Raw genomic sequence first — 14,012 nt, 5'->3', positions numbered from 1 at the left:
GAGAAAACCTGATAGGAAAAGGAGCCATTTTTTCAGGGAGTGTGGGTTGGGAAGTGGGAGGCGAGGTGGCAGAAGGGTTGAGCTCAAGGTCAGACAGCCTCATGGCACCTGAACACTTTCTTACTGTTTTATTTTACTTTTTTTTCTTTTGGTAGCTTTTCTCTACCAGCACATCTGCTCCCTGCCAGCTGTGAAAGTGACCCTTCATAGCAGATATCAGAGTATTTAAAATTAACTTTTCTAGACCCAAAGAAATCAAGACCCCAAATCTCACAAAAATCCCTCAGAAATGATGTGGAAAACTCACTAAGAATTTATATAAACTTTGAATTTCCTAAATTTTCTGCTAACATGATCTCGTATTCTTTTTATTCTATGTTCTGATTCACTGCTGAGAACTGTTATGACTTACTGTGTTCCTAAATGATCCCTAACACAACAGGATATTGAAAGGATGTATCCATTTGTCAGTAGAAATTGGATTCGTTTCCTTGTTAGTAAATGCTGATTTAGCAATGTAACATAAAAGAAAGAAGTTCCCTGAGAGCCTTTGTATTGGGGATGTATTTAAATCCCAAAGTGATGGGAAAAGCAGCAGCCTGTACTCTGTGAGAGAATTCTGTGTAGCAAAGAGCAGGTGGGGAACCTGGTGCTTTCCCTCACGACTGCTCAGTGTCAGGAAAGAAACATCCCTGTCTCTCCCACGCAGACATTCACACTGACCTTCAGTGGTATGTGTAAAACCAAAAACAAACAAACACCAGTCCCATCACAGGCCTCCTCCAATATTTACACTCTGTGGTCTCCGAACAATCCCAACTGGTGACACCATGTGCTCTCTGAAGGACTTGTGAAATGCTGCTTATATCTTTAATATTTTAATTGATTATGTATTTAATCAATAACAACTCTGGTAAGTTGTACCTGACTGTTGTTAGCTGGATTCTAGAACTGAATCTCTGCATTGCAATTTTAACTGCTCTTACTGATTTCGTATTAAAATCTGTCTTCAGGAAGAACAAGGTGAGATTACGCCCAACTCATGTAATTTGGGGTTTCTGTTCACCATCAAGTAAAGGCTGATCCATTTGAAAGCACTTCTGGCCCTGAGTTATGCTTGGTCTTCATTTATAGTGGTATCAGACTTGACCAGACCTGACCTGGCGTTGTAAGCAAGTGAGCATCCTTGAGCTGGAACTGTAATAAACAAAAGAGGAAAACTTTTCCTGCACAAGACAGGGATCTATGAAGTTCCTCTGCTGCTAAGACACTATCTTCTTTGAGCTGCTCCTGGATTTTCTGTAGTATGACTTGACCCAACTCATATCCATCAGTCAGTAAATAAAGACTAAGGTTGGGAAGAAAAAGAAGTGTAGCTGACATTTAACCCAGAATTTTCGCAAACTGGTAAATCAGTGTGACCTATCAATGTGAAGGGAAGGGAAATCAGCATTTTGAATAATTTGTTATTGTCATGTTCTAGGATGTAAAAATGAAATTTTAATGCGTAATACTGAATAACTTTTTTTTTTATCCTAGAATAACTGAAACAGAGCAAGTGAATTTATTTCTGAAAACACCATACCCTGTACATTTTATGTCTCAGACTTCCTAAATCTTGGACAGAGTGGCATAAAGTGACTCTGCAATCCCCCATTGGTATGCAAAGCTGCATCAGTCATCTGTACAGCAGCACAGGACTATGATAAAATGAAACCATGAAACAAAGCACTGAGGTGAACTTTGTCCATGGGGAAGCCTTTTTAAGTGATCCAATGTCAGCAAATTGCTTACTAATGTGTTGACTTATGGCAGCCCTCAAAAGTAAAATGAAAAGGCTGGAATTTACAGCGTATCAATGAATCAGTTGATAAGCTTTTACTGGTTTAATATCCTCCTAGTTTTGCTGCTTGGAGCCACTTCAGGTTAGCAACAGAATGTTTACCATCTCTGTGTGATAAAGGAAGTCAAACGACTAAACAAATTCCAGGACCATTATACTGTTTGGTGAGATTTAAATTAAAATCGTTGGGAGAAATCATGTGGAGGGGGGAAGGAAGAAACTAAAGTCAACTGCATCATTTCACAATGACTTACCTCGCTTCCTAAACAATGGCAGGATTTTTAGCAGAGCTGGAGATAATGTAATGCATTAGAAAAGATTTAATTGCACCAATAAAAGGCTATACCACAATTAAATGACATACAGAGTGACATTTATAGGTAGGATCAAAGAAATTCACTACCTAACATGCTGAAGCAACACCCTGCTCTCTGTGTATAGGAGTGCTAAAAAGTAGCCTACTTTGGTTTCAGTGACCTTTCTTATCTCCTTTGATCTAGATTATTAAAAATTTTAATGCCAGGTGTAATAAGGGCTACTGTAGCACCCTGAAACAAGCAGTATGTGTCCTTTCTAGTACTAATATTTCAGACCTTGTTTTTTATTTTGTGATATTTATTTAAGTATATGAAACTTGACATTTAACCTTTGTGATCCTTCCAGAAGGCAGCAGGGTTATTAAAAAAATAATTGTGGGGTTTTTTTTGGCTATTGTGATGCCATTTGATTATGCTAATGTTTAGGGAATGACATTTTAGAAGCACAGTTCAATTTTGAGAAACAAATTCTGTTTTAGAAGAGCTTTTTAGTGTCTGGAAATGGATAGCTCCTTGTGAAAACTTTCTCTAATGTTTTAATTAACCAACACTTTAAAGTGTAAGAGTGAACAGCAGGAAAACTCATCTACAGTTCCCACTTGAAAGCCACTAAGAAAAATAAGTGCAGGTCCTTTAATCACGGCTTGCACTGAATTTATTCAAACCTGACTAATCATTATGAGAAGACTTTATAAATTTATTCTTAATAGAAGGTGGAAAAGCAGTGCCCATTTTGTTCCCTGTAAAATCCTGAAGTGTGTTACATGTGAGAACGAGTTCCTACTGCTGAGGCCTCTCTGCGGACACTGTTGGATGAAGACCTTCCCGTGGCTTTTGAAATGGGGGCAGCCAGGTACCGAAGGCAAGGGCCCTAAAGCTAGCCCAGGGCAGGTAGCTTGGAGGGTTGCTGCTGTAGCCATCTGAAGTTCAGTCAGAGAAATTTTGACCAACGACGTTCAGCTGCAGCTTTCAGCACATTTCGGAGCCTTCTCCAACCTCCTGTTGCCAAGACCTTGTTTCATGGCTTTGCGTGGTCTTGGGCCCATGGGAACCTGGCAGGCTTCTTGAGAAAGAAGCCTACATCTGCTCCTCCAGACTTGCAAACAGCAGGAAAATCCAAGTGCTGTCTGTTCCAGTGATGCTCCTTGAGGACAGTCACAATCCACTGAGAGGTTAATTCATTCCAAACTTAAGGGTTTGAGCACTTTTGAGTGTAATATCACCGTTTTTCAGTCATATTCTTTTTCTCTACTACAGGGAAGGATTTTGCATTGGTTCTAAAGAGGATGGAATAAACTGACTGACAAAACAACTGAGAGGCTCCAGTGCTGCCTGTTTAGTGTGAATGAGAAGGGATAAGTGAAAAGGGAGGGAGCTGATAATCAGGAGTTCTGGTTTAAGGAAGCTGAATCGCCCCAAGGAGAAAGACCAAGGAAGCAAATACAGCAAAATGTTTTATCAAATAGTTGCTTTCTTAATTTTCTATCCTTAGGAGGCACTGCTTCCCTTAAGTCTTTAGACTCTTTTCTAACAATATATCCCCTCCAGGAAGCTTGAATTCTCTAAGACACAATTTTGCTCAAGAAGAGGAAACTCAAATTTTTATAATTTAGTTATTTATATGAAACAATGACTTAATACATTTTTTTTTGAACTTAAACTTTCCTAGTGCATGCATTCTGTGTATTTTCTTACTAAAAGTGTAATGCATTTGGAACATTATTAAGAAATAAATACTGCCTGGTGACACACCTGTAGCAGAAGTAAGGCTTACCTAATTAATTCAATTTAACTAAGCATGCCCCATCATGTATTACTCTGGTCTGATACTGCTCTTTTCTACATATAGGACAACTTTTTACCTGTAAATTTTTCAAAGGTTTTTCAGACATGACTGAAAAAAATAATTATAATTACAATTACATACAATATATTTAATCTTATTGGTACAGATGAAACAGGCTAGATTACAGAATGTAAAAAACAGTTAATTAATCAATCCATGAACACTCTGCAACGTGCATATTTTTAAAATTAAATTGTTAAGAGAATTTTGTAAGTCTTCACATATTTACATGAAATTTCATGGATTAAATTATTCCAGGTTGGTATACTCCTGTATAGCTCAGTTGCAAACTATGTTTTTCCATATGCTTTTAAAAAAGGTTGTAAAAAAGAATAAAGTGCTTCATCATAAAATAGCTTCAAATTATATTTCTTACCATAAAAATCTGGAATCAAAATTGCTTTTCAAGATGATTACATTTAATTCATTAAGATATTCACTTAGGTAGATTAATTAAAAGACTCATGTATTATGTGCCTGAATAGTTATATAAAAATGTACTCCCTTAATGGACTACATGGGAACATGAATGCAGCACCTGTTTTTTCAAAGGAAAGAAAATAACCCCAGAACCAAACCTGACTTTAAAGCATTCTAATAGCTGAAAAGGAAAAAAATGCTGACAAGAAAAATTCTGAAAGGTCATCAGTTTCCTTCTGTGATTACTGCAATCTTTTGAGTGAAAATAAAATTAGTTTGTGAAATTGTGAATTTTGTGTTAACAACACATGGGGTGGCAGAAAGCAAGAAATGGCAACTGCTACTGGCTGGAGGAAAAAATTGTAAACCAAACATTTAAAATGAAATCTGATTCATTTTTCTCCCCTTTCCCAACAGAGACATTACATTTCAAGAGATGATGCACATCAAATGCAGCGTTTCTCACATACAATAAAACAAAAAGAGAAAGTTAAGTTGACAGGCTACAAGAAAACGTCACCTTTATCTAACCTAGATTCCCACCAAATGCTGGTGATCTCTGTCCTGACAAAAGATACAGAGTTGGACAAAAAAAGCAGTTGGCTCTTAGAGGAAGGGGAAACTGGGGAAGGAGTGAAGCCCAGAACAAGCAGTGAGCACCCTTGAGCTGGCAAACACAAGAGGATTAATGGCCAGCAGCCAGCTGGAGGGCAAGCTTTCAGATACACTGCCTTTTTCCCTTGAGGGAGGAAAGCTAAGGAAACACCGAGGACAAAAAGAATTCCAGAGGCATTTGCCTTTTTGTGCCAAATATAAAGTAACCTTTTTAATGAGGTTATGCTGGTTTTTGCTCCCTCTTGTGAAGTTTCAGACTTTCAGGGTAGCCAGAAATTGGCAGATCTTTCCAGACTTCTCCCACCTGTCTGTGGACAGTTGTTCACCTCCAGCTAATGTTGATGTTAAAAGAAGCAACAGCCCTGTATCTAATAATGTTATTCAAAGATTTGATTCACAACACAGACCTGGCTGTGAAAAGTCTTCTAAAAAATTTAAAAGGGGAACAGGCATAAAAACTACCCTAAAATGCACCATGGAAAGAAACTTTTAAGCAATTGGGATAATTCTTCTAATTACCCTTGTCACCTCTCCGAAGCAGCTCTCTGTTCCATCAGTCACTTGTCTCTTTTGCTTAATATTTTCAAGATGATAGATTAGAGAATGTAATAAAGCAGGATGTATTTATGCCCATGCTACACATGGACATTGAGCAGGCCATCAAGGTGAAATGCAGGCATTTCATCAAATAACCTGAGGAAGTGACTGCCTGCCATTGGGTGTACACCTACTTTGTTTTCCAAATAGAAATAGCTGTTGTTCTCATCTGAAATTAACAAAGCTTTTAAGAAGACTAAAAATATCTTGAATTGTACAAACAGCAAATGTTTACCTGATGAATGAGGGCCAGAATCATATCTAACAGGAGTTTATTTGAAGCAGAAAATAGCCTATACCTGCTTTGCAAGAACAGATAAAAAGGCTTCTCTACTGTCATAATGTCAGAAGTGCACAAATATTACCAATCTTCCTCTACAATGTCATGTTCAAAATAGTATCAGAGTTGGCCACTGAGCTGCTCCACTTATTAAAAGCTAAATGGTGTCTAAAAGTAGAATCTTTCCTTCATTTCTTCCTCCAGCTGATGACTTTCAGCAGCACCTCAGGAAAATAAAATAAATAAATCCAATGGTGAGTCCACGCAATTATTCAGTTATATTTTGTACCCTGGGTTGAATTGCAAATTCCTTCCTGAATATTGGACAGCACTATATGAATTTTCCATGTTGTGTGGATCTCTCTTTTTTTACCCATTCTTCAGCAGGAAATGACAAGGAAGGGTGCTCAACTACTCCTGATTTCTGAGCAACAATAACAACAAATCACTGAATAAACCCCATTGGCCTTTACAGACAATAGATTTTCTTCATATGAAATTCATTAATATTGCATTTGCTTAGAAGTAGTTTATACAGATACTTCATATAAATCTATCATCAGACAAAGCACATCAGGCAAGGTATTTCTTACTTTTAAGTAGCTAAAGGGGCTACAAGAGAGCTGGAGAGGGGCTTCTGACAAGGGCAGGGAGAGATAGGACAAGGGGGAAATGGCTTCAGACTCTAAGAGGGTAGGTTTGGATTAGATATTGGGAAGAAATTCTTCCCTGGGAGGGTGGTGAGGCCCTGGCACAGGTTGCCCAGAGAAGCTGTGGCTGCCCTATCCCTGGAAGTGTTCAAGAACAGACTGGATGTGTTTCTGGGCAATGTGGGGTAGTGGAAGGTGTCCTTGCCCACTTCAGGTAGTTGGAACTGGATGATTTTTAAGGTCCCTTCCAACCTAAACCATTAATGGATTAGCTATTCAGTAATTATCAGAACCTCTTTGACATACAGGATTTATACAGGATTTTTAAAATGCATATTTTTATTTGCTGAGTAATTTGAAATTGATACTTTTCAGAGCCTTTAAAATGGGATTAACTAAAGAATATAACAACACATAATTTCACATAATCAGTTTAAATAAAATTTCATAATGGTGAAGTTTTCCTCAGCATTGCATTTATGCACTCTTAAAAAATAATCAAGTAGTATAATAAAGAACTGTAGCTGCTGCTGCAAAATTCTGAAGTTTAATGAGGCCATTCATAAGAAAGAGGAATAAAGAGCATGAAGAGACAAAGAGATGGTCACAAGAGGCCAGTGATACTGTCAGTGTTACAACTGAGCTTGTCCATCTCCAGCAATGAATGTGAGGTGCCTTGCTGCATGTACATGTGAAATCTCTCTGCTTTCTTAAAGAAGGAATCAGTGAAAATACTTACAGTGTTCCTGCCTGCCCCCACAAGTGCCAGATAAAGTCCAGTACCTCAGCAGTAAAAACCATGTGCTAGCAGAACATAGATATTTATCATCTTTGAAAGCCAGAAGAAGCTGCTGGTGTTGACTGACCAGGATCCATGGAGATAAGTAACTTGAGTCCATGGTGAGGCCTTAATGGTGTTTGACAAAACAAGAAAGGAAGAGTGACATACAATAACTACAATAATTACGATAATTACAATAATTACAATGCAAGCTGATGACACCTAGATGAGAACTCAGTCCTAGATGGGAAGGAAAGGGTAAACTCTTTCATTCATACCAGAATCTCTGCATAAATCTGACAGTACTATGCAGCACATATTTGTTCTGTGTTAGCTTTCAAAACCCCCATCAGGCAGCTTATGCATCTAAACCCATTTCTCATGAAGAAAAAAGGACTCCTAGCAAGTCACGGGGTTTTGGTGATCCCCTTGCTCAAGTATCTCATTATTCTAGGGCAGGATTTGTTAATTTTTGAGGCTAAAATTCTCCTTCTGAGCTCATCCATCTACAGATGTATATCGTTAATCATCTAAAATTTGCACAAACTGCCTTTGATCTTTTTAAAGAACTTTTGAGAGGTACTAAAGGATCTATCAGGAATACTGTCTTCCCTTTAGTTGAACTATCTGCCTAACCCACTTCCTTGTGAGGTCATGACATCCTTCAAACATAAATCAATTTGAATCCATGTTTTAGAGCAACAGCTTTGAGGTTTCAACTGGGTCAGTTTTTGGAACAATGTGGGGAGTGATTTCCCTGCATGTGGTTGGTTCACCTAGACCCCACCTTGTTACTTTTGTTGTCCCATTTGGATAGCCCAGTCTATTGAGTGATGGCCTCTGTGATCAGAAAATCTGGGTACAGGGGGAGTGAACAAGAAAGCAAAGCAGTGACAGCATGAAAGACACTATCACAACCTAAAAAATGCCTGATCTTGAGTTCTTTCCAAGCACTGTGGTCAGAGACTGTTTTAAGGAAGAAAATGAGATGGCTTTATGGAAAGCCTTCTGTATATCCCCAGGGTAAGAGAAAATTCTTATTTAAAGCCTTCACAAATGGATTATTTAAACTGCCAACAAGAAGAGATTGGCAGCAAAGCTGAACTTCTAAATAATACACCCCAGATGGGACACTTGTGAGAGACAGGTGGTACAGGTGTTTTGAAGGAAAACTTTTATACAGCAGAGTTTCTAAGGGGAAACTGGTGGCAGGATACACAAGGAGGGATGTGTGGTCAAAGCAAAAGGCTCTGTGGAGATATTCTCAAAGCAGCACTTTGAAAAAATACAAGCAATGAAAACCTACATTTATCACAGCTCAGGACATTCAAGAATTTTCATCCTTATGCATCAAGTTTAAAATCCCAGCCCATTTACTGACACATCCATTTACAACTAAGTTATTTTATCCTAAAATAAACTTTATCTAAGTGTTTACATGCAATAACCTTTAAACTATTACTGCTGGATTTTAGGAATCAAACTCCTATTGAAAAAAAAATGAATGACACAGGCCTGTGAAACTTTGATTACCCATAAACTCAAGAAGAAAATGTTCCATTAAATGACATTTTCAAAGTTGTTTTGCAGTTTTAATGTTTAAACCACACAATCCTTATTAAGGAAGAGAAAATTTGACAGATGCATTTTGCAATAATATGAGAATATTGGTGAAAATACTACAAAGTAAAACCCAGGAACAACTGAAATTTCAGAAAATATTTCAGCACAGTCTTTTGAATCCCTTTCACAAATATTTGTGTGGGAAAATTCAGTCAGTGCTGTGATTTAAAGAGAAAATACTTAGTCTTTCTAATAACAGCAGAAAACATGCTCACACCTGGGCTGCATTTTTTCACCTCAGCCTTTAGCTTCCATAATCACTCATTATTGATGTTCATTTTAACCCCAATACCTCTTTTCTGTTTTTCCCCCTGCTATCCTCTCTTTAGAATGAACCAAAGAAAAAACCCTGCCATCTTTAGGACTATAACCATGTTAATGTAGTGCTAATTACCTCATCTTATTACCTTTGTCCTGTCACTGGTTACACTCCCTTGTTGTGCACTATGTGAAGTTTCCCTCTGAATCTTCAGCTGATTCCAAAGGCAGATGTGCTTGGATGGAGCATCCCTGGTTTAATGGGTTTCCTCTGGAGCTGGGACTACTGTGACAGCTCCTGTGACAAAGCCAGCCTGATCTTCAGGGAGGCCAAAAGGCATTTGCATGAAAAAGAATAGATAAAACAGATATTAATGATGATGAAAGTTTGTTATACTCAAACCTGCAAATTTTGGAGCCAGAAGGTTCTTTAAGTAGTGCCTAATCAAGGCAACAGAAAACACAGACACAAGAAGATGTTCATGCAAAAATAGTGTTGAAATCTTTAGAAAAGGGAAATACAGAGAGGCAAGAAGCACATTTGATCTCCTGGTCTGTTGAGATGCTCCATGGCTTTGTTTTTCTAAGCAATATCATCTGTCGCTGCTCCACAACTGTATTATTATAACACTATTTAAAAGTTTTCTCACCAGGCATCATTCCAAGCCCTCACATCTGTGACTTTTATCTTGCTGCATGTTTGCTTCTAAATTTGAAAAAGGTATTTAGCTACAGGTGTTAATTCTTCCCTGGTTTAGCCCCAGGACCATTGTAAAAACAAACCTTTTTAACTTTGAGCAAAGCTGGGTATATATTAACAAAGAATACATTTCATGCAGCATTATTAAATGTCTTTTTACAGAATAAGGAATAAACCAGACCATTTCAAATAGACTTAAAAAAAGCTTAATGCTACAACCTTTGCCCAACTAAATACAGTAAGAAAATCATGGATGTTTTCTTAAAATAAAATGTAAAGAAAGTTATGACATTCAATAGATATTAAAATTACTTCTTGCTTCTAATAAAGAATATGTCTTCATCAAGATGCACTAATTTCACCTTTTTACATTCATTGTCACAAGAATAATGTTTTAAATGCATTTCAGATATGAAAAGACACATTTAAGCCACTGATGGCAATCCCATTTTTTACCTAATGACTTAAACTGCTGAATTTTGATAAATTTTAAAACAAGATACCATGCTGTTTGCATTAAATCATCTTCTGAACAGAAAGTTTAGCTCCCACATCTTAATTTATTTTAAATAAAAACAAAAATTACAAATCAGAATGGTTTACCTAAGTCAGCTGTGGAGCGCTGGGTTCAAGAAGATCCTTGTTTTCTGCATCTTCCTTGCTTTTGTGCTCTTTTTTCTTAGTCCAGTATCTACTATTATTCTGACTATTTATTTTATTCATGGGATTTGTAAAAGTTCTTGGTATTCCTTGTCCTTGACCCAGAAGAATATTATAAAACATCCTGCAGCTGATGACTGTGTATTATATGATCCTGTAGAGCAACTGCAGAAACTGCTCTCGTCTCTTGTTTGGAGGAGCAGCTCTAAAAAGCAAAAAATCCCCAACCAATCTTGAATAATTATTGTTATAAATTATTTAAAACCATACATGTTATAGTAAATTAAATTAAACTCTGCACTTAGGCAATATTTTTTAATTGTTAAACGCTTTTATACACATACAACTCCAGTAGTTGAAGCCTAACATGCAATTACTGTAATATGAAATTTAAGATTGATGTTTCTGACACATCCTAGTTTTAACTTATAAAAAGTCAAATGAAATCTTTGGTTTATCATTTATATTAAATAAGATAACAGTAATTTTAAAGTTTTAATTACTGAGCCCATAATTATTATATTCAATAAACTCATTATGAACTATAAAACTTTGGCATGCCCAAACACATTTTAATTTCATATAATTAAAAACAATCCCAAAGGCTAATTTTGCCTTCCAGAGCACTGAATATAAACAAGAATGTATTCTTTTTATACAGGGAATGGGCTTATCTACTTGTTCCTCCACTGCTCCCCAGACTTGTGCTTTATTTTAGGAGATGTTAAATAGTACCCTGTAGAATAATGATGTTCCATTGATAATCTCTAGCTGTTTTGACAAGAACAGTGTTCCATTACAATAAGACATTTTAAAAGACTTCAGTAATATTTCTCAGGAGAAGAAGCATCATCAATAGCAGATGAGAAACCTACAGTTTCTGTTGCTTTCTCCTCGGGATTCCATGGGAAAGAGCTTAACATCTGTTCCAGGCGCAGAAGTTAACTTTGGATCCATAAATCACCAAGTCTGTTTCTCTCCTGTCAACCTCATTTCACCCTCAGTGGGCTGCCTGCAGTGTACAGGGAATGGATTCAAAGCAAATGGCAGGAATCACAAATTTCAGGCTGAATTGACAAAAAGATGTGGCTGCAGCAATAAACTGCAGCAATAAACCCCACAGAACTGTTCTGCAGGATTGGCTCGTTGTAGGCAGGGAAGCCTGTGATGCACAGAGCAGGGATGATGCTGGCAGCCCCTGTGGGGCTGGAGCTGCTCTGCTGTGATCCCAACATCCCCACGGGTACAGCAGGGGGACGTGACTTGGTACCAGAGTGGAGGCAGCAGGGGATGAAGTGAGACCCCTTAGCTGTGACAAACAGGAGCCACTGCTCACAGGGCTGCTCTGATTCACACTCACAGCAAGGTTTAGTTTGGAAGGGGCCTTAAAGATCACCTTGTTCAGCCTGCCCTGCTGTGGCTGGGGACACCTTCCACTATCCCAGGTTGCTCAGAGCCCCATCCAACCTGTCCTTGAACACTTCCAGGGATGGGGCATCCACAGCTTTTCTGAGCAACCTGTGCCAGGGCCCCACCACCCTCTCAGTAAAGAATTTCTTCCTAATATCTAAACTAAATCTACTCTTTTTCAGTTTAAAGCCTTTCCTCCCTGTCCTATCACTCTATTCCCTCTCCTGCTGTCCCTTATGGCACTTGAAGCTGCTCTAAGGTCTCCCTTCTCTAGGCTGAACAGTTCCAGCTCTTAGCCTGTCTGCATAGCAGAGATGCTCCAACCTTCTGATCATCTGTGGCATCCTCTGGACTCACTCCTCCAGCTCCATGTCCCTTCTGCACTTGGGACCCCAGATCTGGACATTTCAGGGTGTGGTTATTCCTTTCCCAGCTAAGGCAACCCTGAGCTTCTCCACTCACAGCTCAGGATGGGATGACCAGAGGGGCTGTGTCTGTGCTGCAGAGAAGCTGTAGATGTGGCACTTGGGGACATGGTTTTGTGGTGGACCCGGAGTGGTTAATGGGTTGATGGTTGGACTCATTGGTCTTACAGGTCTCTTCCAGCCATGAGGATTCTTTTTAACCTCTTGTCCCTTTCCCCCCACACAGCCCCAGCCCCACAGCCCTGCCCAGGCTCTGAGGGAAGGGTGGCAGTGGGAGGTGTTGCTCCCTTCTTTTCAGAGCATGGAACAGAGCCTCTCCTGGCTTGATTCCAGTCACTGTCCATAGGGAATAATTCCTTTCTGGTTTTTCCTACCACTTCCTGTATCCCACTGTCCCTAGGCAGTGTTTTCCCCTTTTGCTCTATGTCTGTGTGGTAATGTGGAGGTTAGTGAGCATTACTTGTTTCCCTCCATGTGCATTTGGATTTGAAGACTTTTTTTGCTGTGTTTTTCAATTTTTAATGTGCATTTTTAACCTGGCAGGTAGTAAGATGGGAGGCAGGCCCTGTGATTATCACAGATTTATAGAATCATTCGGGTTTGAAATGACTTGAAAAGTCCAGCCATTAACCCAGCACTGCCAATCCACCACCAAACTGTGTCTCTAACTGCCACACCTACACATTTTTAGAAACACTTCCAGGGATGGTGATTCCACCACTTCCCTGGGCAGCCTGTTCAGTGCTAGACAACCCTTTCAGTAAAGACATTTCTCCTAATTTCCAATCCAAACCTGCCTTGACCCAGCTTGAGGCCATTTTATCTCATCCATACTGCTTGTTACCTGGAAGAGGGGACTGACCCTCACCTGGCTACATCCTCCTTTCAGGTACTTGTGGAGAGCAGTAAGGTCCCCCCTGAGCCTCCTCTTCTCCCGGCTCTCCATCTTCAGCTGCTCCTCACAGGACTTGTGCTCCAGAGCCTTCACCAGCTTCCTCACTGCTATTTTGGGTGACCTGTGACTTTGGCAACTCTATAATGGAGTCACCACTAAAAAAAAAAAAACAACAAAAAAGAAATCTTTGTAAAGAGGACAGAACGGTATCCATATGGATCAAAGAAAGATCCCTGCCCCTTAGTATCCTATTTGTGTGCAGGGCAAGAAAGAAAATGGCTCAGGGACATGCTAAGGATGTGTTTAGTACAGCATCAGCTCCTTCAGGTCCTTCCCACATTTTAAAGTGTGGCTTCCTGAGCCAGAAGCACAGCCCATGTCTTTGATTAGCACTGATGTGTTTCTTTCAGATGCAGAATTGTGCAGAAGTCCTTCTATAGGAGTGTAGGCTTCCTCTGGCCATTTTCCTCGTTATTCTCACTTGGTGGCCCTTTATTTTTCACGAGGAGGACAGGCACAGATGGTGCCTCAAATCCAGGTGTGTAATTTCTTTGATTTTTTGGGTTTAAATACTTGTCAGAGTCCTTCTCAGCTGCTGCTGACTTGAGAGATTTGTTTTCCTGTGGAAGTGACATTTTCTGAGCAAAAGCAGTTAGGCTGTCCTGAGAGTAATCCTTTGAGCAGCATATAAA

At 39.1% G+C, this 14,012-nt stretch overlaps 1 protein-coding gene across 1 annotated transcript; it reads right to left on the bottom strand.

Moving 5' to 3' along the window:
- Positions 1-1,111: 1,111 nt before the first annotated feature.
- RNF32 (ring finger protein 32) lies at positions 1,112-13,371 on the bottom strand. Its single transcript, XM_053992244.1, is given in 11 exon segments — positions 1,112-1,197; positions 3,605-3,720; positions 3,795-3,814; positions 3,954-4,014; positions 4,016-4,045; positions 4,504-4,544; positions 6,208-6,354; positions 10,537-10,598; positions 10,601-10,646; positions 10,649-10,795; positions 13,294-13,371. Coding segments are annotated over 11 exon segments (834 nt in total).
- Between the last annotated feature and the right edge of the window lie 641 nt (positions 13,372-14,012).

This window comes from Vidua macroura, chromosome 1 (genome assembly GCF_024509145.1).
Source record: "Vidua macroura isolate BioBank_ID:100142 chromosome 1, ASM2450914v1, whole genome shotgun sequence".
NCBI lineage: Eukaryota > Metazoa > Chordata > Aves > Passeriformes > Viduidae > Vidua > Vidua macroura.
The sequence above is the reverse complement of the archived record's forward strand: the minus strand, read 5'-3'. Positions and strand labels throughout refer to the sequence as shown.